The 27,158-nt window shown below is 40.3% G+C and overlaps 1 protein-coding gene across 3 annotated transcripts in view; it reads left to right on the top strand.

Annotated features, from left to right (window-relative positions):
* Positions 1 to 15,078, top strand: part of CHL1 (cell adhesion molecule L1 like) — a 57,290-nt gene extending 42,212 nt beyond the window's left edge. For 2 of the 3 annotated variants that reach the window (XM_086755408.1, XM_086755409.1), the window contains 4 exons: positions 6,438 to 6,599; positions 7,297 to 7,428; positions 8,276 to 8,348; positions 10,218 to 15,078. In XM_086755408.1, coding sequence (XP_086611534.1) covers positions 6,438 to 6,599; positions 7,297 to 7,428; positions 8,276 to 8,348; positions 10,218 to 10,434 — 584 coding nt within the window. In that variant the 3' untranslated portion in view covers positions 10,435 to 15,078. The remainder of the gene's footprint in view (positions 1 to 6,437; positions 6,600 to 7,296; positions 7,429 to 8,275; positions 8,349 to 10,217) is intronic. The other variant, XM_086755410.1, reaches the window with a different exon arrangement.
* Positions 15,079 to 27,158: the final 12,080 nt, after the last annotated feature.

Below are 27,158 nucleotides of genomic sequence, written 5' to 3' on the forward strand. Positions count from 1 at the left end.
CGATCAACTCTTTAAGCCGTACTAGAATAAGTGAATTGCATTTAGGCACAAGCAGAAAATTGAAGATCTAAATAATCTGTTCTCAGTAATGTAAAAACAAATTCTACCCCTTGTATGAAGGCAGGGGACTGCTAGCAGCGTTGGGGAAAATCCAAATAAACATCAAGTTGACTGCAGTGCATTTGATCCATTGTTTTATTACTAGTTTATCCAACACTGGAAGCGAGCATGTGTGTGCCACTTATACCCTGTCCTAAAACACTGATGTTCAGGGATTTAAAGGGAAATCACGAGCACTAGATGATATGATGGATCTTTCACTTTCCGCTGAAATGAAATAAAATGCACTGTGCTCAGCAAGTCTGAAAACTCTGCAATACCGAGGAAAAAGTCCTTACTATTAATTAGAAACCATTGCTGTCCACTTACCATGGTGAAGGAGAAAGAGAATGTGATAAGGAAGAGTCCTGGCTTCATCATTTTTAGCAATAATAACAGTCTGGAGCAATGTGGATATAAAATAGACAAATGATCCTTGTTGTACCACATCCTGTTGGACTTCTAAGTTGCAGTTGTAGTCTTCAGTGACTGGCAAAGCAAGTGAAAAGTATTTTAAACTCATCACGTCATGGGTCAGGATCCAGTCATGAACTATCATCCATTTTCCCAAGTAGTGAAGCTCCCTTGCAATGGACTTGTAGCCTCCAAACTCACTCTAGTATGCAGGTACTCACAAGGTTGTAACTATTAATCCTTCAGCATGGTTTAAAATGTATCCTTCATTAAGGAAATGAAAAGATCTTTTTTTCTTTTTTTCAAGGTAAAAATATACAATTTCCCCTCATTAGTTACCTTTTCTGGCCTTGATTGAGCAGCCAGAATGATGTGTTTTGGCCACTTTTAAGTCTGTAACTTCTTTGAATAACCTTGTCAGGTTTTACAATATGCTTAAAAGGACAGTAATGTTGCCATTCATTTTTTTCTCAGTCTCTTATTTCTGAAGACTGTGTTTCAGCGGTGGCAAGAACTGATTCTGGTGAAAAGCTTGTAGAATAGAGTAGTGTAATTAATAAAAGCCGCAAGGGTCTAGTTCTGAGATTAATGTGTGCTCCTTGCTGGTTCTCAAGCCACCCTAAATTAGAACACTGCATCTGTCGCTGAGATGCCATTAGAGTTTTGTGTCATTATTTGCTGGCTAAATTGTTTGGGCATTTTTCAACTAAACGTGATAGGCTGAAGAAAAAATATCACTCTTTTCAGTGATCTTCCTGGGGTTTTAAGCTGTGGTATGGGAAGAAAGGCGATTGGTCAAAATTAAAGCAATCTCTCTTTTTGAAGAAAGGCAGTGATTTTGAAAGTCAAAGTTTGTAATTTAAAATGACCCACATAAATAACAGAGATAAAACGTTATGCCCTCTGAAATGAAACTCCATGATAGAGCACTCCAAGTTTCTTCGGGTTTTGATTCAGTGATTCCATATCCAGTATTAGTACTTCTGTTAAGTTTTAGTAATAAAAACACAAAGCACTCATTGTTCATTTTAAGGCCTTGAACAGCTTCCTGTGCTGTAATACACCCTTTGCAGGGTGTGCCATGGTTATTTCAGAATTTCATGATGCATTCTGCCAGGAAAGTGGAAATATTGAGGTGGAAGCTATGGATTCATTCACATTTTATCATTAATATACCTGATCTGCATCACTGCTGTTCCTTTCATTTATTTGCAGTTATCTGGAATAGTCTGGAATCAGAAAGAAAAGTCAATCTTTTTTTAATATGTACGTATACGAGTATGTCTATATCACCACTAAAAAAAAAAAAAAAAAGTCTGTGTAGGGAAAGTTGTTGTACTCTAAATGATAATTTTGCCAGCCTGTAATTTATGCACAACCCAGCTCCCGATGATAGGTTTGCAGTGGCATGAATGACGGAATTTAGTAAAAAATGTTTATCTCAGTTAAAGAAATATAACTCCCTCTATAGATAAATGCATAGATTATACCCTTTCTCTACAACAGCAGCAACTTTCTCTGTGAATGAACCATTTAAACTCACTTTTTTTTTTTTTTTTTTTAATCAAGAGTAATGCATTCCTTTGGGCTAGCAATACTTTGCCAGAAGGTCAATGAGTGGATACTGATAGGAAAAGAGCATCTCGCTCTCGCATCTCTGTTTCTTCATTCTCCGGTGGAGCAGTGCCATGTTCTGTGTAATTCCTTAATAGAGGAAAACCACACTTTAATCCTAGTCTCTAAGATAGAACGCGGGCACACTGGAATCAGTGAGAAATAGAAGCAGACAACATGAAAGCTTTCATTTATAGCATCCTTGTTGCATGACCCAACACCACTGGCATTGGCAGCAAATACAAAGTCAATGAAATAAAAGGCTTCTTTCTTATGAAAGATCTTAAGCAGAGCCAAAACAACTCAGATATGAAGCACCGATATACAACTAAAGGTCTTTATTAGTTGTTGATAAAATACTGTGGAGAATCATGAAGAATCTGGGTAAAGGATATTTGCATTGTACTACAAAATCAATAATAGTTTAATTTTTGTGACTTTCTCTTGCTTTCGTTCCACAGAAGAAGATACACTGTCTTTAGAAAATTAGTTGTATCTCTAACTTTCCATTTTCAGGCAGCATTTCTTAAATGACCTACAAACTAATTAATTTTCCCCTTGAAAATGTCAATTTCCAAATGGCCATTAGCCCTCAGAAACATAACACAAAATAATGTTCTTACATAAGTGAAAAAAAATTAATTTAATATAGCAGTCCTTCTTTAACACAAAGCTTCTTTTCATCCAGAGCTACCAATGTTTCTGGAGGATTACTAAACACATATTACATGTTGAGAAAGATTACTGTGTGTCCAGAAATTCAAACCTTAATGAAAAATTCATCCAGAGGAAGCCGTACAACCGTGGTTTTATTTTTCAGAGAAGCCAGAGAATGGAAGTTCACCAGTTTCATTATATTTCAATAGCAATTGGCACATAACTCCCACAGGCTTTTAGAAAATCTTAGCCGGAGGGTACTAACCTTCATGACACAATGTGAGATGAGGAAAGTAACGATTTGTTACAAAACGTATGGTTCTAGTTCTCTTTGCCACGGGCACAGTTAAAAAGGAAAAATACAACTGCCTGAGCCATATGTTACCTCTGGTGTTGTTACCAGCAAACCCCCAAAAGAAGCTCTGTTTGCTCACAATTGATTAAATCTTGGTGAAAAGTTTCTTTTTTCTGTCATTTACGTCACTCCACTTTGCTGCCTCTTCTTCATCTGGAGGACCTGTAGCCCATCAAGCCCTGTTGTCCATCACAGGCAACGAGCCATCCCACCAGTCCGGGTGCTGCACGCAGGCTGGACTGGGGAAAGGAGTAGGTGGTTCCTACTAGCTGTTCCAAACCCCTACCATTCATTCTGAGCAAAAAAAAACCCCAGGCATATTAAATATGATATACTAGATATATCATTCTTGGAGCACTTGAAGTGAATTTGTGATTGAGTTTGTCTTTGCTTTTTTGGTGGTTTTTTTTTTTTTTTTTTTTTTTTGCTTTTTCCTGTTCTATCAGCCTGCCCTAGCATAGCCAACGCAGCTAAAGAGAAGCAGCAAGAGATGAACAAGCTATAGCCTGTCTTCCTGTCTGAGCTCAGATTTCTCCTACAAATGGCAATCAGTACAAATAAATGATCACTAACTCACCTCTAAATTCTTCCCAGTACATTTCATGTACACCAGGTTCACTAATCGCTATATAGCTTAAAGTATTCCCAGTTTAGCATTAATTACCTGCTGCACTGAAAAAGCCCAGAAGTTGCAGCGTACTTGTGATGCATAATTATAGACTTTTAATAGCCAGGCAGTAGGGGAAAACTGATGAAAGTTCAACTCTCCATTTATTGCAGCAGATGTATTTAGACAGGTATGGTTATAAATTAAGATGTTGCCCACAATTAGTACTTGGCTATTAGACTGCCAGCTTTTTATATAAAGTATGTTTTATAACAGATGTGCTAACTTTTGGAGAACTAGCACTCTTGTAAGTCTTTGGGGGCAGTTTATATTGTTTTTTCCTTTATACCATAAGCTTCTATAAAAAATGTGTATTCTGTTGTTCTCATAAATCTTAAAGCCCGGTAGGAATATTGTAAAATTGCAGTTCAGTTTTTAACGTTCACGCGAATCCCATGGTGTGGCTGATAAATAGTGGGGGAAGATGAGAAGTGCCGGTGATATGCCTTTATTACTAATGCTTCTTCTCCCTTATTGTAGATTAAAAACCTAACCCAACTGCTTTCAATTTCTGAAGCTAATTTCTGCAGCTTACTGACCTTTCAGTATATTGAGCTTTTCCTTATCTGTATATCTTTGCTTTTATTTTTCAGGGTGCTACACTGCTTTTTCTATTCCAGCCACCCAACTTGCCCCAATTAGCAATGCTTTCTCCTCTGTAGGTACTATATTGAGTGTGTAACACAGACCTGAAAGAAATCGCGTGGAAAGAAACCTCATAATCACCCATCACCGGACACCTGTACTGAGTTTTAAAGAAATAATTTTGTTTAGTGGTTTGGGATAGGTGATGTTAAAGAGCCTAAAGAGCCAATGGTAGATCCCCAGTCCCAGATCAGGGTGGGCTCAAACCATCATTTCAGTGTGGGCGTTGGTGTGCCGGGTCCAGAAGGGCTGATCCAGCTGAGGAACAACCTGGAAGAAAAAGGGAGTTATTTTTCCGCAGATATGGGCTGGTTATGTCCCACAGCTGTGGGCTACCGCTGAGCTCAGGGTTAAGCATTTTGCTTACTGGGAGTTCAGAAGAAATGCTTCCAAAGGAGACCCATGTTGTGTACCAACAGGACCGTGTGGTTGTCGTGTCATGCATAAGTGTTACAGGGTATTTAATACACAATGGGTTGAAGGTTCACATTCATTCCTGTTACTTTATGGATAGTATTTCCATTAAATACATTTTTCTGATGTCTTGATTTTAGAACATGTAATTAAAATATACCTGTGGTATCCTGTTGTTTAATTTGCAGTTTGATTAAAAATTATAGCTCTGTTTCACATACTTCACTTAGCCAAAATTACCGATAGATGGATTAATTTATGCTAATAAGCTGTATTATCAGCAGTATTTCAGCTGTGGCTGTTCTCTCTGGGTCCCAATGGTCTACTAATTTAACTGCTTGTTGTAATACATGTATAGTTGCCTTGGAAAACTCGTCCTAAACTGCTGCTTTGATTGTGCTTGGATTCATGTTAATCTCCTTTTTTTTTTTTTTTTTCTTTTCCTTCAGCTGTCAACTAAGCCTTAATCTCTGAAAGCTTCTTGCTTTGCCTGTTAGCTAGTTGAAGTATTAATGAGCATTATTTTACTGTCAGTGCTAGTTGGTCAAGTAGTTTTCAAATTATACTGTGCGCTCCATCCTTAGTTTAGAGGACTTTGGTTAAAGCAGGCAAATTAGGGAACTGAACTCAATGAAAGAGTTATATTTGTTAAGGGCAGCCCACCAAAATCTCTGTCCTGCCATTGAGGGCAGACGCAGTCCCATGTTGTACCCCTTGGTTGACTAAAGAGATCCCCATGCAGCTCTGAATTTGCTTGTACAGACAGGCTTTTCATGTTCCGGCAGTGATTGCTGACCTCGGTGGATGTCCTGTTCTCTGTTATCCACGAATCCTATTTTAAAAAAGCTTATTTAATAGCCTGCAATCTTAATACAGACAAAAATGACAGCAGGAGTTTTGCAAGTAGCAGGGCTCTGAAACCAGGGCTGCTGGAAATTGCCTTCTACCTCTTAATCAAATACTCGACTCGTCACGAACATTTAAATGCCTAAATACCAATTTAAAAGCAAACTTCGGCTGTACCTAAACCAGTGCTTTGCGCAGGCGTTGTGGAATTTAAAAGGACATGGAAAATCACTGTCAGGAGAGAAATGAGTACAAATCCCAGTGTTATTTTTTTCCATGAGACACACAAGAATCCATTTCCAGATAACAAGCTGTCTGGGCTTCCCTGCTGAGTTCAGTTCAATGGGACAAGCATCAAACCCCAGATTATCTATACAAAGCAAGCCCATTTTCAAGTTGTAATTTTTTAAGCACGCATTAGTGGAAGCAGATCCATAATCCCCCATCAATATTAACTTTCATCCTGGGAAATGTACAAACCCCTTCATAAACATCAGGATTACTTCAGTCTGCTGTTTATTTTATCTGATGGAATATTAAAAATCAAATCGGGGGAATGTTTTTTACTGCCTGCTTTTGAAAATCAGATTATCTGATGACAAATGTTAAAAATCCTCGTGTATCATATTTGTGTGTTATTTACTTTATTTGTAACTGTGCATTTCACAGGCCTTTTGTTCAATGACTACCATTAACGAATATGACTTGAATATGTACGTTCCGTAGGTAAAGGGATCGGCAAGATTTCAGAAGCAGTAAAGCCCACCCAAAAGTTTCACCCCATTGAGGCACTTGAGCCTGGAACTGAATATACAGTTCGTCTAGTGACTAAGAATTGGGTTGATAACAATAGCATTTTTGAAGATGTAATTGAGACGAGGGGGAGAGGTGAGACACAAACCCTTCAAGGTGATAACGATTTCTTTTGAATGTCAATAAATGTTGAGGTTACATCTTGTGTTATGCAGTGGAAGTGCACTGAAATTGTAATTTTGTTTGGTGATTTTTAAGTTGACCCTTGCCGTTGAATCCCATGGGAGCATGAAAGTGTCCGTGGTTCTCAGCTGAGCTTTACTTGATGCACCAAAGCCTGGAACAATTACAAATCTTTGCAGAAGAGTTTTCCCTCCTGTGTGATTTTTGAAAGGGTAGTGCTGTGATATAATCTGTGCGGAGCGTGCCACTCTGGCGGGCTGCATGTATCAGGTGCACTGTTTAACTCTATTTCTTTCGCAAAACTGCTTTTGCATGAGAGGCTTAACAATTCTCTGCTCAGCTTTCCTAGTTGGCATTAATCCTTTGAGTCAACTACTCTTTCAGAATTACCTTTCCAAAATGTCTGTATTGTGCCTTGTAGACTGCACATGCCCCTTAAGTCTAAAAATGTCATTTCTGGACACATTTCTGTCTTGCATTTCTTTAAGCTGAACACAATAATTAGTGATAATGTGATTCAATTAAAATTCACTAAGGAAAACTTTATATATTCATGTTATAGCAGGGTGATGTCCTTTTCCTCTGATTAATTTTATCTTTTCTTTTTTTTTTTTTTTTTTTTTTTAAACTCCTCTCCTGTTTCACAAAGCCTATGCTGGCATTTATGATGGAATTTCCACCCAGGGTTGGTTTATTGGGCTGATGTGTGCCATCGCTTTGCTCACCCTGCTGCTGCTAACTATTTGCTTTGTCAGAAGAAATAAAGGAGGAAAATATTCAGGTAAATGGATTTATTGTCCTTTCGTTATGTTCAGATGTTAATAACAAGCATCCTTCAGACTTTTATCTCTGGAGGCTGCAGAGCCGCAAGCAGAAATATCCAATTAGGATTTGTAGCTTTTGATAAATATCCGCAGAATGGGTTCTAATGAATGTAAGTGAAACTGTGCCCCCTGGGTGAGATAGTGCTGTTTGCTGGCCAGAAATCTTGCTAAGGCCTTTGGTAGTGCTCATTGAGTCTTCCAGTTAAATCCACCCATAGAGCCAAGGTCCTTCACCAGCTGCACCCCTGAGCCTCTGTTGGCATGGCTGCCTCCTCATTTTCTACTTTCCATAGTTGACGTGCGAACTGATGTAATTCCACGAGTAGCCAAACCGCTTAACAGTAGAATGTTTTGCCAAAGGTAATTCTGTAATTTTTCAAAGCAAGGAGTAAGGATTTAAGTATGAATGTTTAAGTATAAATCTGATTGCTCAGATTGGTGGTGGATGCCCCATCCCTGGAAACATTCCAGGCCAGGTTGGATGGGGCTCTGAGCAACCTGATCTGGTTGGAGATGTCCCTGCTCCTTGCAGGGGGGTTGGACTGGTTGGCCTTTGAAGGTCCCTTCCCACTGAAACCCTTCTGTGATTCTATAAACTCTTGCTAGGTTTCTTAAAAATTAGGGAATGGCACCGGATCCTTGGTGGAAGTGTGCTGGTTGTGTCCAGCCAGACATGCAGTGCGAGCTGCTGCCTTCCAGGTTAGGCTGTAGGTGATGACAGGCAGTTTCCCCGTTGCACCTGCAAAAAGAAAAGTCCACGGCAGAACATGGCATACAGATTTGTGCTTTATTTTATTTGTACAGTGAAAGAAAAAGAAGATTTGCATCCAGATCCTGAAGCTCAATCAATAAAAGATGAAATCTTTGGGGAATATAGGTAAATAGGACTTGCTTTAACGAGCATTTGTGTTTGCTGAGGTTTTGTTTGTTTCCGGGTGCAATTAACGCTCTTTTTCATTTTCAAAGGAAACTTCACAGCAGTGGATAATAGTAGGAAAACAAAGGTTTATCTAGTATACTTAAATCCATCCAAGTTGGGATATAAGTAAATGTCGATATGTCACTGGTTATTTTTCACTTGTTTGGTTTTTTTGTTTTTAATTAGCATTGTATGAATAATGTAAATATATATGATAATTTGTGTTCCTACTGTAATGTCCATTGAAGTTTAAAGAAAGACATTTATGTCTTTAGTGGGTTTCTGAAACCTAGTCAGGCCCAAATCGTCTAATATGGGAAATGTTAAATTTGTGGAAGAAAATAAAACTTTGAAATACAGTAAGAGATGGCAAAAAGAACCCCCCAGCAGCCCTTCACTACAGAAGTTTTTGTTGGAGAACTGAAATAGTTACTTTGGCTGCTTTAAAATAACTAAAGCTTACAATATTATGTAACCATGGTGTGAAGAAAAAAGAGATAATTTCTGTTGAAATCCTACTTATATATACTACATTATTTGTACTGGACTAGTTTTTTTTTTTCTGCATAATTTCATCTTTATTTAAATTTTAATGCTTTCTAATGGGACAAATATTTAGAAAGGTAAGAAAGTCCTGAGGTTAATAATTTTGACCCCCTCCTTTCCCCTCAAACTCCAAACTTGTCTTTTTTTTTTTTTTATATAAATAGAGATTCCATGTACAGAAAAGTAGCAAATATTTTTACTGCATTGATTATATGCATTACTGATTATATGCTGAAGAGGTAAAGCTCAGGTGTGTTTTGCTGTCCTTCCTTAGATGACATTAGCAAAGCTTTGACACTGAATTGACATTAGCCAAGGGCATAGTTGAGTAATTACAAACATAGTTCAGAAGCTTAATTTGTTGGGTTTTTTTTTTTGTAAACTTTTAATCTATATTCCAAATCCCCCCCAAATGTCCTGTTAAGTCAAGAGAAGCCATGCTGCTTTAGTTCTTGTTCTGTACTGTTAGAAGGAATGGCCAATGGAATTTCCTCTTTTTCCTGAATTTTAATGGTGGGTCTGTCCTCCTTCATGAAATTGCCAGTGAACACAGACTGCACATGAGCAGATACAGACACTGATTCACTGAATCTGCTTTTGTTTTTCCCTGTTCCTCCCCTTTAGCAGAGAGAAACTCTATCAGTTTCAGTAAGAAAACAGCAGAAGAAATGAAAAAAGTGAAAAAAAGCCCTTTTGTTATTCATCTAAAATCAAACAATTGCTTACAAACCTACAGCTGAGGCCTGAGCCAACAACTTTTCATCAATTCATCCACTCACCTTAAAAGAGAAATCAAATAAATAGGCTCTGAATATTGCCCACTATTTCTTAAAATGAAAATGTCTCTTTCTGTAAGGTACCAAAGACTTGACACCAGCACCAATCGCTGGAACAGGTCCCTCAAATCCTTTCCAGCATTGACTTTTCTTTCCCCTTTACTTTCTGTCCATTCTCCTGTCTGCCCAAGGCAAAAAGGGGAAAAAACAAAACACCTGTAGTTTTCATTGATTTTTCTTTTTTTTTTTTTTTTTTTTTAACCAATTCCATTGTTGTAATAATCACAAAATCATATATATAGGGAATTCAGGTTGGTGTAGATGACCTGTCTGAGGTGCACTGGACCAAGAAGGACTCACGTGGTCAGATCATTTTTGATGTACAACCCATGTAGAAACATTTCCCTTGCTCTTCCCTCCTGCTGCTTTCTTTCCCAATAAAAGCAGTTTCCATGCTTGCAATTAAAAGATAGATTTTTGGAAAGGCATTTCTTTGTTTTTGTAGTGACAGCGATGAAAAGCCGCTGAAAGGCAGCCTCCAGTCAATTAACGGGGACATTAAAGCCACCGAAAGTGCTGATAGTCTGGTAGATTATGGAGAAGGGGAGCATGGGATGTTCAATGAAGATGGTTCATTTATTGGAGCTTATTCTGGATCTAAGGAAAAAGGATCAGTGGAAAGCACTGGGAGTTCTACGGCAACCTTTCCTCTCCACGCCTGAAATATTTGCAAGAATGATTGGTGTTTAATTGTCGTATTTATCTTGATTAGTGCTCCACAGCTACCACATGTGATTGGAAGCAGGTTGCCAATTGAACCAGTCAGGAACCTGACATCCAGGTAATATAAAAATAAGTCACTGCCACTACAAGATGATTTTTCCATCCTGGTTTCCAGGTGTTTTCTTCTAATTAAAACAACAAATAATTCTTTACTATACAAAATATCTTACTCAGTCTCACCAAAACGGAATTTCTCCGTTTCTCAGTTAACTGCTACCTTTAAGTTTGGAATATGTTTCTCTGTACAGTATTTTTTTCCCTTGTGTGGCTGTGTCACTTTGTACATACATTTATACGTAGTATTTCCTCATGCACCGTGGAGAAACCTCTACAGCATTATAGATGTTGTAACGCAACAAGAAAACCCAACGAAACCAACAGGTTGCTCTGCGCAGTGACACGATGCATCCTACTGAGAAAAGCGATAATTTAAAATACTGGAGAAATGTATTCTAGATATTGTGTAATTTTTCATAAAGAAATAAACTCCTTTGCTCATGATACCTGAAAAATATTTTAGTGGTTACAGCTGACTGCAATTACCAGTACGGTAAAATTCTTTTAAAAGACAAAGCTCTGGCCCTGTGGATGAATCCTCTGTCCAGTAGCTGGCACTATTTCCTTAAATAAGTTAAGCTGCAGTATCTTTCCTGTGGCAAGGCAGACAGGGTTCCCATCCACCATCACTAGAAAATATTTCCATTTGTTTTCCCGAGTCTCTGCAAGCTGCATTGCGAAGCAAAATGCTTGTTGTCTGTCTCATATCTGTATATTTGTGCGCTAGCATACATTTCATGGAGACGTTGTACATATGATATTAATATTGACACAAGTGAAAATCAGCCTTGTTTTATTTTGAAACGAGACGTTGCTAGCATGAGTCTGTATCGCTGTGTAGGAATGAATAGAATTGCTTCTCAGTATCAGTTTGGACCAGCAAAAGTAGTTTTCAGAAGGAGTTCTGTGTATACCAGTCGTATAAATCTCACATCTTTCTAGCATCACGTAAAATAGACCTATACCTGACTTTCGAGAGATCATTTATTTTCTAGCTGTTCATTGTTGAATAAACAAAAGTGAAAGCAAAGAGAAAAATATTATGGTACAGTTTCCGTTATATTTTGTTTACTGAGCGCTGGTGTAAATCTGCTGCTTTTCTTTGCCTCTCCAACGCTAACTCAGCAAAGCTGTACAGCACATTTTTTTTGTCTTTTTTTATTGGAATCTCCTGGATTTCTTTAAAAGCATTTGCATTTTTGGATATGCTTATTTGAGTAGAGTATCAATATGGCTTCATTTTTTCTTGCACTTACAAATGACTGTCACCTCAATGACAATATTTTAAAAATAGTTATTGCAGGAGGAATTGATCCTAAAAGCCATTTTGCATCATGATAGTAATGAGGCAAATATCCCCAATGGCTCCTTCATGGTCTCCATTACTTCACTGGAAGAAAGAGAGGAAGCAAGGATTGCTCACATGTTTATGAGTTTCCAGTAATGCCTACAATTAAGACCCGTTAGTTGCCCACAGAAATGCAGGTTGTAACTGGCAGAAACCGTGTACGTGGTTTGTACGGGGCTCCCCTCACGCCTGGGCTCCTCCCCAGAGCCCATTGATTTCTGGAAGCTCTAAGTGGCCTTTGGTGCTTGATCCTTCTGAGTATCTGATTTATTGTTAGGTTGGTTTTTGTTTTTTTTTGTTTTGTTTTTTTTTTTAATTTTAGCATGTTAAGGCCTTTCAGCTAGCCTCTGTTTGGGAAAAGTAAACTCCCTTAGAAACACCAGAGGTTTGGAACAGCCAGCCCAAAACTCCCCGCGATGTTGTGTGTGTGAGTCTAAAAGGATGAGTGGGAATCTGCCCTGAGCCAAAAATCACCCTGATCCATGTCAGTGACCCCCAGGTGTGAAGGGCTTGACCAAGTCTTTCACTTTTTATTGTTTATAAAGTTATATTTTTTGTATTTCACTCAATACAAATGCTGGAGAAGTTCAAAGCCATTTTAATTTGAAAAAAAAAAATCTCCATTGTAGATAGAAGGGAGTGTGGAATTCGAGAAATATGAAAATTGCCGTCTCATCAACAGAGACATTTCCCACCAGGATCTTTGTCTGCTGACTCTTGTCTGGCGTGGCCCAAACCAGATAAATTCTAAGAACTGATTAGGCTTGTGATAAACTTTGTTGCAAACTTTGGGATGTTTTTAATGTGTTTCCCTTGGGAATCATCCGCATCAGAGCATGATCAAGGGTCTTTGAAACAGGAACAAAATTGGGGTGGGCTCCCCCAAAGCCTCGCTTGCCTCCCTGTGAGGTGGGTGGGGAAGGGCGGTGGCTGGGCCCGCAGAGCTACGCGTTGTCCCAGAAAGTGCCTATGTTAAACAGACACAAATTTCAAATCATATTAGCAAGTGTCAAATTATCAAATAATGGATATAAATCCCCTGTGCTATCACTTGCTCTGTTGCTGCTCAGAGATGTTTATGGCATTCTTGTGATGTGCTGCTCGTCTGTGCAGGTATGAGTGCTTTTTCTATTAAAATTTTAATTCAGATCCTTAAATCTTAATGTTAGTGTTTCATAATGCCTCAGGGCCTAAAAATCATGCAGTGACAAAAAGATGTGCAATGGAATTTTGTCACTGCATGCTGACTTTTGAGGAATATGCCCCATAAATACCAACCAAATGGCTAAAACTCCCAGGGAATCTCACTCACCTGAGCTTTTTTCTCTTTCCCAATCATTTATTTTCCTTTTTTTTTTTTTGCCCGTTGGGGTTTTATTTTCTTTTGCAAGAGTACCATTCATCCAGTGTGCCTTAGAAAGTGCAGTCATTAACATTTTTTTTAGAGATTTGCTTTCAAAATTAAACTGGCAGAGCAAGCTTAGCTTTTCCTGAGGAGATTTTTTTTTTTGTCATTGGGCTGTGGCTTTTCCTAGGGCAGTCTGTTACAGGTGAGAGGAAGGGTGACCATGTGGGCTGAATAAAAAGTATCACCAACTCTACTGCAGTTCTGAAACAGGACATTAAATCCAATGCTTTTTTTTTTTTTTTTTTTTTTTTTAATATGGCTAGGAGTGTTTATTAAAATTAGTTGATGGCAATCTGTGGTGATTTCATTAATTACTCCCTAGCAGGGAATTTCTGCCTGCCTGCTGGGATGAGGGAGTCAGGGCCGGCTGTGTGAGTGTGCGGACCGTGCTGGATGGGAGTTACTGATTGCCCATGCCATGGCTGTTAGTTCGGTTGCGTTCGGTTGCATTTGGTTACGATACACCTTTACATTTTGCCAGCAGTACGAGTGTCAGAGGAGAAATGACACTTTCAGATTTGATATCTCAGCCGACTCGGGATGCAGTTTCATCCAATCTCAGATCTAAGATTTTGTTTAAAAAAAAAAAAATATATATATATATAATGTAGCTGCACAATCACAAACTTGTACGAATGGCCCCAGCTTCATTTTCTGGCAAAATCTGAGGACCCAGTCTCAGTAAATCCTCTCTTGTGCTTGACTTTGCTTTTCAGCAAGGATAACGGTATGGGACCGGGTATCAAAGCCCTTCTGGGGCTGGATCTTTAGGAAAAGCAGCGTTAGGAACCAAATCAGAAAACGACTTTTCCCTCTGGATAAAAATGTGTGTGTATGTATAATGAATTAAAAAACCCTTGTAACTCAAGTTTTAAATGGATCTAATTAGCATACCATTTAATGATTTATGATATTTGTTCTGTTGTGTTCTTATTACACAAATTTTAATGAGTGTAATATTTTTCTGATATCTGCTTCCATTGACTGAATGGGTCAGATCCAAGGCATGAGAGGTTTTAAATAACAGTTTTCAGGCTAATACTATTTTTGAGATTAAAAGAAATACTAGCACAATCTTTCTATGTAAAAAGGTGGGTTTTTTTAATGTTATTACACATGCAGTTTTGTAAACTAAAGTTAGAATAACATTCACTGGTCCTTGCGCACTCCTGAAAGGAAATCTCATGATAATTTTTTACGGTTGTTATTTTACAGATGAGTGGTAAACCTAGATTATTTTACATACCTGTAAGAATGGCTATAAAGAAAGGAAATTCTTCATGGCAAGAGAATTTCCTTTCCTTGGCGATGGATCAAGCCCTCAGCTGCGTATCCGTTGATGTTTAGTATTTCACAGTAAGGCACAGAAACCGTGTTGGAGTACCCGTACATGTTTACATCGCAGCTTCGTATCTGTTGTGTAAAAGTCTCAAGTGATCTGCACTGATTTGTTTGGGTTTCAGGCAGGAACCAGTTCGGTGGGTTTGAGCCAAAGCACATTGTCTGTTTCGGTTTTTTTATTATTGTTATTACTTTAAACAAGATACTTTGTAATTTCATGAGAAAAGATCAAAGCAAATGTGGTGTCACCGTTACAATGTTACTTTTCGGGCTCAATGTTAGTGTGCTTTTACGAAAGTTTAGAGAAACGTGTTGTACTGTAGTTGCTGTTTGTATCCTGCATATGTGCACGTATGGTTTTAAAGGATATTTTCATTTTACATGAAATACAACTTTGCTAATAAAAATTTGACTTGATGTAAACTTCAACAGCCTTAGCTGTGATGGGCAAGTTTTTCTTTTGGTTTGATTTGTTTGTTTTTTTTTTCCCTCCTGGTACCGTTTCTTTGTTGAGAATCTGTTTTAATCCTCATTCATAGCCCTCTCTAGCTCGTGGTTGGTGGTGGGTTTTCTTAGCCCCACACCATGGTCAAGCCGCCCTTGGTTTTCACTTGGGCTGTCGGACGCTGCCGACAAACAACTGGCCAGATGTGATCTACACCGAAGCAGGGATCGAGTCGAACAGCAAACACCCTGAATTCAAATGCCTAATTTATTTCATGGTATGACCATCTCCTGGATCAAACTATCATCCTATAGAACGTTAGCGTCTACAGCATGCTTTATACACTCCCATTGTGCCGGTTAACATCACATAACTCCCAAGCACACAGAGCTTTAAGAGAAGTGGAATGTCAAATACCTGCAAAAATAACATTATCCACTATTAAAATACACTTGGCCATGAAATGGAAGACAAAAGCTCAACATACCAGGCACGAGGAGAGGTGAAAGGAGCTGATCTGGTTATACGTGGGAGAATACAGCTATAAAGAGGAGCAGGGTGCATTTCTGCTCCTTTTCATTAAAGATCACCAGACTAATGGCAATTTTATAAATATCCAAGCACCTAGAAACCCAGTAATGCCCATTCTTTTCTTCTTATCCCTTAGTTAGGGAAAGCTCCACTTATGCTAAAAGTCTGACATCTATACGTATTCGTTATTTAGAAATATAACAAATGGGCTTTGCTTGCCAAGGAAAATAGAAAAGGACCAAAATATCTTAGTTCTTTTGTTAGAGTGTTAAAATGAGTACCCCGTTTCCCCCTTTCTGCCTAATATCCAGCGTTATGTGATTTCTTTAATTCTGCTCTGCCTGTCCATGGAGGAAGGTCAACGCGGCAGGACCTGGGCCGTGTGCACAGGCACACCCCGAACGGCAAAACTGCTGCTACTGAGCACTCGTTAAAAGTCAGCAGGCAAATCCATGGCAGCTGATATTGCTGCAAAATCTTTTTTGTTTGTTTGTTTTTTTTTAATAAAAAAAAGGTATTTAACAGAAATTTGAAAGATCTAGGTAGTGCTCAAGTGTGAGCTCACGCAGAGACCCTGGCTACCAACCCTGGTGTGTTTTCTGCGCTATTGTAAGAATATTTCACTCAGGGAAAGAAATGCTCCTGTACATTTTATTTCCTGATTTTTTCAGCTGCTTTACTTTAGCAGGAAGGTTACAGGACTTTTCAAATGCATTCTTCACTTGCAAAATTCTTGAATACATTCAGGGCAAATGCAGAAACAAGTAGGACTGTGCTAACTAGCGTTCACCTTTCAGGAAGGCACCAAGGACATTCCAAGTTTTTATTATTATTATTCATATTCTGGAATAATGAGATTTACACTTTTCTCAATAAGGTAATGGAGAGGAGAAAGTCTTACAATCATGTGCTTCACTGGAGTGAGAATAAAGATGCTGCTGCCGCTGTCAGGTGCACAGGCTGCCGCTCCCAGCTCGCCGCATCCCACAACCTCTGCTGACACGCCGCCAACAAAGCCCTGAGCAAAAGTTTAAGGAGAAAGTCTGGGACCAGTATACTTTCATTTGATATTTTGCTTTTAATACCAAGCTGGCAACATTGGCACTATTTTGGGGGCAGAATGCTATTTCTAATGTTCACACATTTCATTCTATTCTTTAATATTACAATGAAATGTCATCGCTTTGGGACTTTTACCCTCTGTTAAAAAGCAGAGGGTGCAGCCAGTCACCCAGTAGGAAATTCCAGCAGTCTCCCTCCTTGGAAATATGCAAGCTTTGCAGATTTATGAGCCTTATTTACCAAGAGCTGTGCATTGTTTTTGCCATGCTCGAGGCCCTGATGGCATCACTGAGGCCACATCCGTGTTTGATGTGGCTAAATCTGCGCAGAAGAGCTCTCCCACCCCATCACTGCCTGTAGACACAGGTATTTCTGTAAAAAAAACCCTGCCCCACTGCCTGGCTGGGTAGTGCCCAGCTGGCAATTCCTGCTCTGCTTCCTTTTACAGGGCATCTCTATAGGCAGGACTGCAAGGCTCTTTGTGTTTAAGGAAAAAAAAAAAATATTTCTGCTGCTATTCTGTACATCCAGTTGAGGCTGGGGGTCGCAGGATGAACTTCCCCGTTTGCTTGGGACATCAGAATAGGAACGTTTCCAAACAGAATACATGCAGCAGTATGGTTTGTTTGTTTTGTTTTGTTTTGTTTTGTTTTTAACTTCGATAAAATGGTGGTGGTTTGGAGTTCCACAGTTTTGCATTGCTGTGCTTTTATCACCATGTTTGCAGTGTTATTGACTGAAACCTCTGGAAACGGGTGGCTTTGATTGCTGCTCTTCACCTGGGGTAGAGGGGAGCAGCAGTGGGTGTGAGGAGGAGTGGGAGGGCGCACAGCGATGGGCGGCTGGGGCTGGCACAGGGCGAGGAGGGAACCGCAGCCTCTGCTTACGTGAGCTGGAGGTTACATTCCTGACTCGTTTTCAATTGCTCCTCCTGAAGGAAATGACACACAGCTGGTGCTTCTTTACTAATTATCCAGGTAACAAATAAGTAGCCTCTCCTTCTGATCTGGGATGCAGTCACTTTTAATGCTGTGAAGTTTTCCCATTGCCTCTTGATGGATGAGCAAGTGCTGCAAGTGGCGTCACAGCTCGCTGCACCAGAGCAGAACTGGGAGGTGAGGCCACATCTCCCAACTGTTTGTGGGAATGGAACTGGAACTGGAGCTGGAGCTGCAGGAAGCCAGACACCCAAGTGAGAGCACTGGGAAGATGGGTCTGTTACTGCTTTTACCCTAAAGAGCAATGTGGGCAGGTCAGGAGACATTGCTGGGGGGACTTATGGGGGTGCGATCCCTGCCAAAGTGCTTTGCTGCAGTGGGGCTGGTCTACAGTGATGCTGTGGGGTCTCCCCTTTCTCCTCACTGGGTGATGTGGCTGGTCTTCTGGGTTTCTTCTTAAACCAGTCTGTTGTTATCCTTGAGGCACTACAGCTGCCTCACCTGCACAAAAGTGGGTTTTCTTGTGGTTTTTTTTTCTCTTTTTTTCCTTCTGACTCTCTCTCAGGATTTGGCTATATTGATTCCCTGGGCTTGGACAACTTCCATCCTGTTTGCATTAGTGCCATACTGGTGGTGGTGGTCATCCTTCCTCACAGTGCATTTTTTTCCCACTGCCTGTAACCTCCCCTAGCTCTTCAGGGGAGAAGATGTGTCCCGCTTACGGATGCGCTCAGGATTACAAAAGTGCCATCAATGAAAACACCTGAACTGTTTCAGACTTTTTTTTTTTTAATGTTTTGGTGTATTGAGTCTAAGTTAAAAAAAAAAAAAAAGGAAAGGAAGATGCAATTAATCAGCAAGTTTTAAGATTTCATGTAACAAATTCTCTTTTCCTTGGAAATGAAGACTCCAAGGGGGCGTAAGCTGTGCTGCATCCCTGACGTGGGGCACATGAACCTGGGGAGCACTCGGACCGGCGCCCCAGGGAAATGTGATTCTTGTTGGGAAGCAGAGGGCTGATGCTGAGTATTTAGCTGAGGACACAACAGTTTGTTCAAAACCACTTTTGCCTGGTCCTGGTGCAGGATTCAACCTGGGAATGACTGGTGTCACACTCCTGTGAGCTTCTGCAGATGGCTGGACACACGGCAATGGAGATTACTTATGTTTTCAAGTGAGCTCTTTTTATGATTATATATTAAACAATTAAAAGCAGAAATGCAATTCCTAATAAAAGTAGGCTTACCATGCAAGAGAGATGTTATCCTTTCTGGCTTCAGGCAGTCATCATTGTGAGCATTTATTTTCTTTTAAGTGGCAATTTATACAAAACATGCATACAAAAAAAATACTGAGCTGTTTAGACTGACAGTGGAGTAGCAACTTCCAATGGAGCAGGAGTTCTGCTTAATTATTTATAACTTTAAAAAAAAAAAGTACTTTTTTTTTTTTTTCCAAACTCAGCATGGAACTGAGAGGCCATTAAGTTAATAAATTTTTTTTCAACAACTCCACGTATGCAGATGAGATAATTCTTAGTGATGTCATGCTTGATGTCACAATGCCTCTTAGCTGCTGTGTTTTCCACATTTTTCTGGCTTTTTCTGCATGCGGTTAGTTCTGGGCTCAGCAGTGCTGCTGCTCTCCTGTGTGGGTATTTGTTCGTTCTCTCAGGGCAGCAGAGTCTCTGTGTGTTTACCTGGTCTGACTTCTCTGAACCTCCCAGCTCCTGGAGTACCAACAGTTCAGAATTATAAATAACTGAGAGAACTTAACTGTTCTGTTTTCAGATTGTATTTTTTTCCCCTATTGAAACAGTCTACTGCAGGGAAAAAAAAGGTCATCAAGCTCAGTTTATGATTTATTGAGAATATTACATTTCAGATTTTTTTTTTTTTTAAAAAAAAGATAGTTACCAAAAAAACCAACCAAACCCCTACATGCCAAACTTGTGGACCTCTGAAAGCATGAACTCATGAACCAAAAGGTTCAAAAGTTTGTGGGGGGTGGAATAGCACAGTAATTCTTTAAATGTGCAGGATTGTGACTCTGACTTTCAAAACTGAGAGTTTAAATGTCTGAAGGAGCATCTCGTGTTTTGACTAATTTTGGCAAACCTCATAAAAATATGCATTTCTCAGTCCTGTTATTTATGAGTTTAAATTTGTCTCCACCTCTCCTTGCTGCATGTTCTGAGCATTAAAATTTTCTCACATCTGCAATTTAACTTTCCACTTAAGGAAAGGAAACTTTAAACTCAGCCGCCGCATTTCATCAGCCTGTGATCAGTGCCCATTGTATTTCCAGGTTTCTGTCAGTTTGACAAGACATAGCTGAATCCGTTTCTTCTTATAATCAAGATAATGACTACGAAAAATTGATGGATTTTGCTGCAACAGAAAATACAGACTAATTCTTGCCATAATTCTCAAGTATTTAAATGGTAATTGCAGACTGTTAACATCTATCTACTGTCAAATTTATTTCAGTAATTGACCTCCTAGTCCAGGAATTAGAGACAGCCTTTGATTATTGGTTCAATTAGTCTTAAAGTATCATGTGTCTCTTCCTCTTTTTTATTTTTTTAAAGATATTTTAGATATCCAGCCAGTTGAAGAAAGTGCCAAGAACGTTGCTAAATATTTATCTTTATCACTTTCTATTGGCTCTTGCTGCGTCTTATTTTAAGCAGATGCATTGATGATGTTTCTGATGAGAAAGTATTGATCGGGTTTGTGCTTCTTCTTAGTTTCAATCTTTGCTGACACATTTCTTCGGCAAGGGACTGGGTTTTACAGCACTGGCATAGCCCATGGCTTTTTTTCTGACAGAAGACAGCACATTGGCCATTTCTGAGCAGTGTGGTTGAGCTGCTACATCCCCAGCACTCCCCAACCCAGCTGTTCCCATTGGGGCTGGGGCCCTGCTCTGAGCAGGCTTTTGGTTTCCTTCCTTGAAGAACCTGTATTTTCTAGGATCGTTATGTAAGTCAGGCTTTCCACACAAAACGACCGGTGCTTCGTTTGGGGGAGGGGAAGAAAAGAAATATCTTGTTTTTGACATCCACAACCTCATGGAGTTGGAGAAACGTGGGCAGCTTTATTTTTTATCTTTGTAAAACAAGAGTAGTGCCATGGACTTAAGCGAGAGTTTCTGGTCTGATTTTGCTTGTGTAAATGAAAGAAAATGCATGTCAACAAGGGTCAAAAATAAGTGTGGTTGTTTCTCTCTTGTGATTTATTAATTCCATTTTTATAAAGAAGGAAAAGTTCTTTTTTGATTTCCTGACCAGGGAGCGTGCTGTCTTGTGTGGCAGTGCTTGTTTTGTAGCTGGGAGAGGAGGAGGGAGAAAAGAATAAGGATGAGGAGGATAAAACTCGTGTCCAGGTGAAGAGTCCATGCAAACACCACGCAAGTCCAGCTTAGACTTTCCAGCCGAGTTAATCACTGACTTTGTTTTAAGCTGCATGTGTAAAGATGGATTTTGGACAAAGCCATGCTTGATAGGCAGCTGAAAGGGCAAGGAGATTTGAGGTGGAATTAAATCAGTATTGGACCTGATCTTATCATGGAGGAAGCAACAAAAATACTCTAGTGCTCTTAAACCTACCCTTCTCTTCCTTCCCCACGCTCCTTTCCTCAGCATTAGCACTCTGTTGTTGTTGTTGTTTTCCCCTTGCACGTTTTTCCCATGGAAATTCTGCATATTCCATCAGTTTCTCTAGGAATATATTTTAAAGCTTTTGTTGTGTGTATGGGAATGAATGTTCACGCACCAGTGGAAGAAAATGAATGAAATAAAGTAGAAAATGGTTTTTAGGCTTCCACCCTGAACAGTAGGCAGTAAAAGAAAATTAAAAACCCTTCCCCTATATGTAACAGATACTTCATATAGACTTTTAAAATTAAATTATTTCCTTACAGTGATATTTTTGTCAGTTCTACCTTAATTTTAACCATCTTTGGGAGGCATCCCTGGGTTACATTTGGCAATCCCCGTCCCTCTGGGCGGGTAGCGAGAGCAGTGGAGCACAGCTATCTGTCACGCAGGCATCTTCTGCAGATCCCAACATCTGCTGGTGATGCGGACAAAAGTCACGCTTGGCTTTTTAACTCCAGATGATCACCGCTTGATAACTTTTTCTTCATAAAAGCAAGCGATTGCTAAATATAAACAAATGCAGCCCGGCATCTCGTATTCTGCAGTATTCACCTGGCGTTTCCGCTCCCTGCTGTTATCCCAAATCCCTTCTGTTCTTTGCCAGCCGGAGCAGAAAAGCAAGTGTTGCTGTGGTTACACCGGGGAAATAGGCAGACGCTGCAACATGCGTGATGGCTCTTCCAGGAAATGCTTCGAGATAATTACAAATGGTGATTGCACCAGGGATATTGCTTGTTCCTGTGTCTCTTCAGATAATAACTTTTATAACCTCCTTGGCTGTGTCTTCTGGAAGGATTTGAGGACAGAGTGATTGTAAGAAATCACCTGAGATTATTATTTCCTTGTGTCTTCTCCATCCTGTGCTGAAAGCCAGTCTTCCCTGCACCTCAATAATGCGTGCTCTAACTCTCTTGCCTCCAGTTCTTGAGCTTTAACTGTATTTCAGCACCTCTTTTTTTATTTTTATTTTTTTTTTTTATTCTTTAAACTTTAGCTGCTCAAGGATTTAAGACGAGACCTTCGGAGCAGCTAAGTCCCGTGCTGAGCTGCTGCCTAACCCACAAGTGCCTGACATCAGTGGGTACATAGGAACAGATTTATTTTAACACTAAATTTTACCATCTCACTGCAGCTCCTTCCCTGGGTGTGCGTACCCCAAAGCTCTCAACAACGCGAAGCATCTCGTGCATGAGCTGGGGGAAGGGTTTCCAGCAGTTTGCTCCTCTCCTCATGGCTTTGCTTCTGCGGGTATGACCAGGGCAGACCTTTCTGGATACTGAAGGCAGATGGACAATGGTATATACCTTTCTCCGGTGTACCTGTGCTGGTGGGACTGGGCCTCCAGCAGTGGCTTGGGAGTGAGGACATGGAGACCTGACCTACCTGAGGCTGGAGGATCCTGTTCCGAACGGGTGCTCCAACCAGTGCAAGTGGGCAGGAAGAATGGGATGCTTTAATTAAATCCATCCCATAGCAAAAAAACATCCTCTAGTCTTATTTCAGCATTAGTTGCTGCTCTTGCCTAGGGGTAAAATGCCAAAAGCTCCAGAGAGGCACAAGATTTAAACATTCGAAAGGCATCCTGAGCTGGAGTGGTCCCTGTTTGCTGGGACCTGGCTCCTACAAGGCTGTGAAGGGATGTGCCCAGATCTCTCCTGACACCATTGTAAGGAGGCAACGCATCGTACCCATTGTACCTAAGCTTGAGAAAACAGCAGTGGAGCACAGTCTCTTCCAATTAGTCTTTGAGAACTGGCTTTCAGTCAATCCGTTCATCACCTTATTAAAAAAGCATAAACAGGCAGGGAATTCAGAATTCCCCCTCTCTAACTTAGCCATTGCATCAGAATTGCCAAATACATATATTTTTTTTTTCCACTGTACAAAACAACAAGCTTAGCTGCTTCTCTGAGACTATTCATTTTCACAACATCAGGAACTTATTAATTCTTGATGAGAATTCAAGCATTAATCAATCCTTTATTGAATTCTCCCCAGAGGGAAAGAGGAGAATCTGGGCCAGATTTGCCTTTTGGCTGCTTTGTGCTCTGTCTCTGACTTAACACACACGGCAGCAGTGGTATAATCAGTCTGCTCAGCTTCAACTCCATATCAAATGTATCTTCACAGCTAATGTGGGACTCTGAAGGCAATTTCCCTGCTACAGGTATGGGCTGATGAGAAGAAAGTGGCCAGAGCCCCAGTTGCGCTTTACCTTTGCGGTCCTCCTGCGGCAGGTAGCAGTGAGAACAGCCTGAGGGATGCTCCGACGGAGGTCGGGTATGAGCAGAGCTGCAACAAGACCAAGGCAATTAAAAGGAGGGGAAAAAAAAAAATTAAAAAAAAGTCTATCTTCCTTCGTGGTTTTTTTTGTGTTACAGCCATACCTCGGGGTCTGGCTAGCAGGTAAGGCTGCAGGAGGACTAAGCACTGCAAATCAAATTCCCATCTGCTGGTCTGAAGTCAGGTCGATCGAGATGTGAGGATGTCAGATTTCTGCAGCTGGGTCTGAAATCGTGTTTCCGCTTCCTGTTAAGAAGTTCTTACACTGAAGCAGTCTGCTTCTCATGCAAATCTTGCAAGTGTGCTGCCCGCATCAAAGGCGAATCAAGTCACAGTTTTAAACTGAGATTTCCTCGCAGTTTCATTTAGTCATGGTATACTGACAAATTTACATTTAGATTTAGACAGTTGACCCACTTCCTTGTAACTGTATTTTGCAGAAGGAAGTTTCCCTGTGAGATTTTTTTAGAGCTGTTTAGATGAATTTTACTTGACAGCTCCATGTCATTTATATTATGACTCCCTTGCAATTAATTAGAAGTAATTTACCATTGTGCTAAAGATTTGCCTATTTTCGTAGGGACCCGAACTTCCTTTATTTTTCTTAACACGTCTCATGAAAAGTAGAACGTGATGACTTCAATTCCAAGGTGAATTAGACATGGCACAAACTCTAAAGGAATGTCTGCAATATACTTAATTTGAGCTGCACTTTCATTGTCAGATTGTATATCTCTCAGCTCAAGAGCGTGTGTTTATTGGGATTTTTTTTCCTTAAGTTTACTATTGTTTCTTCAGAAAATATTTTTCTCTTCCTTGCCCCCTTCTCTCTGAAGACAGAAGTCCAGTCAGACTGCCTTCATACTCAATACGCTTACAAACGCTAATGTTTACACTTCTTTTTTGTTAACTATCATACTCAAAAATTTGGACAAAAGTGATTTGTAAGAAATGCTGCCACTACTATTTTTTCTCAGAAGGAAAAAAAAAAAAACAAACCATAAAACATAATCTTAAGAAAAATAAGTCAAAACAACCCAAGAAAATTTTATTCCCGTTAATTGCAAGAGAACCAGTTTTTGAAGTCCCCATTGGCTGCTGCTGTCTTCACCAGGAGCGCTGTGCAGCGAAGGTAGCCCATGGTGAGATGGGAAGGAGCAGGGCAATGAGCATCCGTAGCATGTGGCACCTTCAAAGTGGTTCTCTGCTCTTTCAGAGAGGCTAAGCTGCTCTCTTACTGCCCAGTATCTGCACTGGAGCCATCTGACAGCACGGCGAACACCAACTGACTTCTGAGGATGGACCTGTGACGCTCAGCCCTGGCGGCTTGTTCCTTCCTCCCTCCTTCATGCTCATGCAGTTGAAAAATCTTGTCTTATTTTTATTCCTTCCAAGCCTTCAAAGACAACCTCCACCGCTTTGAAGCGGTTGTGGCTGGAAGCAGTAACCTCGCCCGCATTAGCGTAACCCCACTTTGAGAACTAACTGGAGGACATGAAGGCTGTGGGAACTCTCCTGCCAACCCAAAGAAAAGGCAGGTTCAGAAGGGAATCAGAGCCTGGGAGAAGGACAAAGTGTTTGGGCTTTTCCTCTGGGCTTCGGCAGAGAGCTAGGCTAACCTAACAGAGAGATACTGAGAAGATACAAAAGAGGAGAGGGGGTTTTTTTCAGCTACTTTATTCAGGTTTTCAAGTTTCTGAATTGCAGCAGAAGGGCTGCCCTGGGAAAAGAGCATGGGATCAGGGTGAGTTTTAACCATGGGGCTGGAGGAGCTGAGCCAGAGGGCTCTCAGAGGTGTGGGCGGGAGCAGCCACCCATGGGTCAATCCTCTCTGATTTTGTGCTTAAAGTAGCGGGATGTTTCGCTGTTTGTTTGTGCTTTGGAGAATGCTGCAGTGCCTTTGCAGTGCTGGGGCATCACCAGCAGCGTCTGTCTCAGCAGGCTTCAGATACCCACCACGGTGATGATGAGGATCTCTCTTGAGGGTAATGATGTTGCAGCCTCTGGTTTCACCTGTGAATGAGTTTAGAGAATTTAAAGGTGTGAAAGAAGAAAAATGTCTGGATTTTCTTCTCAAAGACCCTTCCTGCTCTAAGCGTGAGGGAAAATACTCTGGCAGTGATAGCACAAAATGAGGGTTTGGGTTTTACGGATTGCTGTCCTGCCTCCTCTGGAAGACGACCTTTGTTTTAACCAGCTTCAGCTAGGACAGCATGAATAGCTAAGTGGGAAGGGTAAAATCAGCCTAAAAAAAAAAAATTATATATATATAAAGTCAGTAGGGGATTGAGGGAGCACTTAAAATGAAGATGTCAGCAATGAAATGGAGATTTATCAGTTCCAGTGACCTTTATAAACAGATGAAAGGAGTTATTGCTGGTCACCTAAAACAATATAAATTTAATTAAATTGGTATTGCTTACAGGAAACAGAGTATTGAATATAACAATTAGTGGCTGTTTCTGCTTTTTTGGAAGAAGCAAGCAGGCAGAAGCCACAGGGAAATGGCACTTAGACCAGAGTGCACTACACTTGTCAGTCACAGGCAATTAATACAAATGAGCCATCAGTGTCCAAGTTCAGTTTTCTAACAGCTAAAATACAAGATGGGGCACTCGGTCATGTCTGATAGGAAAACAAATCCCACAGGATCTTTATCACTCTCTGTTTCATGATATGTGTTTGCAGGGTAGGAGGAGGATGGCTTACGGGAGGAGCAGAACTGCAGTATGGCAGGATCCTTTCCTCTGAGAAGCCAATGGAGAAGGTCTCAAGAGGTTATGAGATTGCCCTTGGTGTTCTGTAAAAACTGTGGTTGACATTTCCCAAACTCCAGATGCATTGCATCTGACAGAAGGGAGCTCTGTATGAGATCCCATCTCGATAGCAAAAGAGTAATTGGTCATTGAATGAGAAGTTAGTGGTTGCTTGGTGCAGGGAAGCATGGTTTGATTACGTCTCGTATGTGCTAATAGGAAAAAAGTCTCGATAATTTATTTACTATTCTCCAAAAGATCCAATTTCTTAAAGATGAAAACAATAAAATTCTAATTCCTCCCCCCTCCTCGCCCCTGGCAAAATACTCTCTAACAAATGGTGAGCAGGGCAGTTAGGACCATATAGCAGAGAATACAAATGAGGAGTTGAACACGGTAAGATTGACAAGAAAAAGAGAATGGGAAAATGTATGGCCAGCAAGTTTAAACCTATTTCATAACGTCCTTTGAATATGACAGGAGTGGAAAGAAGTTTAACAAGTTGCTCAAGTCCATTTGCAGATGGAGATGGCATTGTCAGTGCGTTGGTCCTCTCCCTGGCGGGGAGGGAAGATGACGATGCTGCTGCCTCACAGGAGGGAATAATTTATGTCCCAGCAGTGATTAAAAGGCAGTTAAACAGCAGCTACGATCATTGAGCTCTGTTAAATCAGTAAGTCTGAGTAACTGGCACCTAACATTTTTAAGAGCTGTCTGAGTTACTCTTTGGATCATTAATGTTTATTTTTAATAAGTACTGGATCACTAGGGAAGTTTCAGTAGGCTGGAAGAAAGCTCGTGCTCTGCCATTATTTAAAAAGGGTAAATGGGAT

Source organism: Chlamydotis macqueenii, chromosome 10, assembly GCF_036417535.1.
Source record: "Chlamydotis macqueenii isolate bChlMac1 chromosome 10, bChlMac1.mat, whole genome shotgun sequence".
Taxonomy (NCBI): domain Eukaryota; kingdom Metazoa; phylum Chordata; class Aves; order Otidiformes; family Otididae; genus Chlamydotis; species Chlamydotis macqueenii.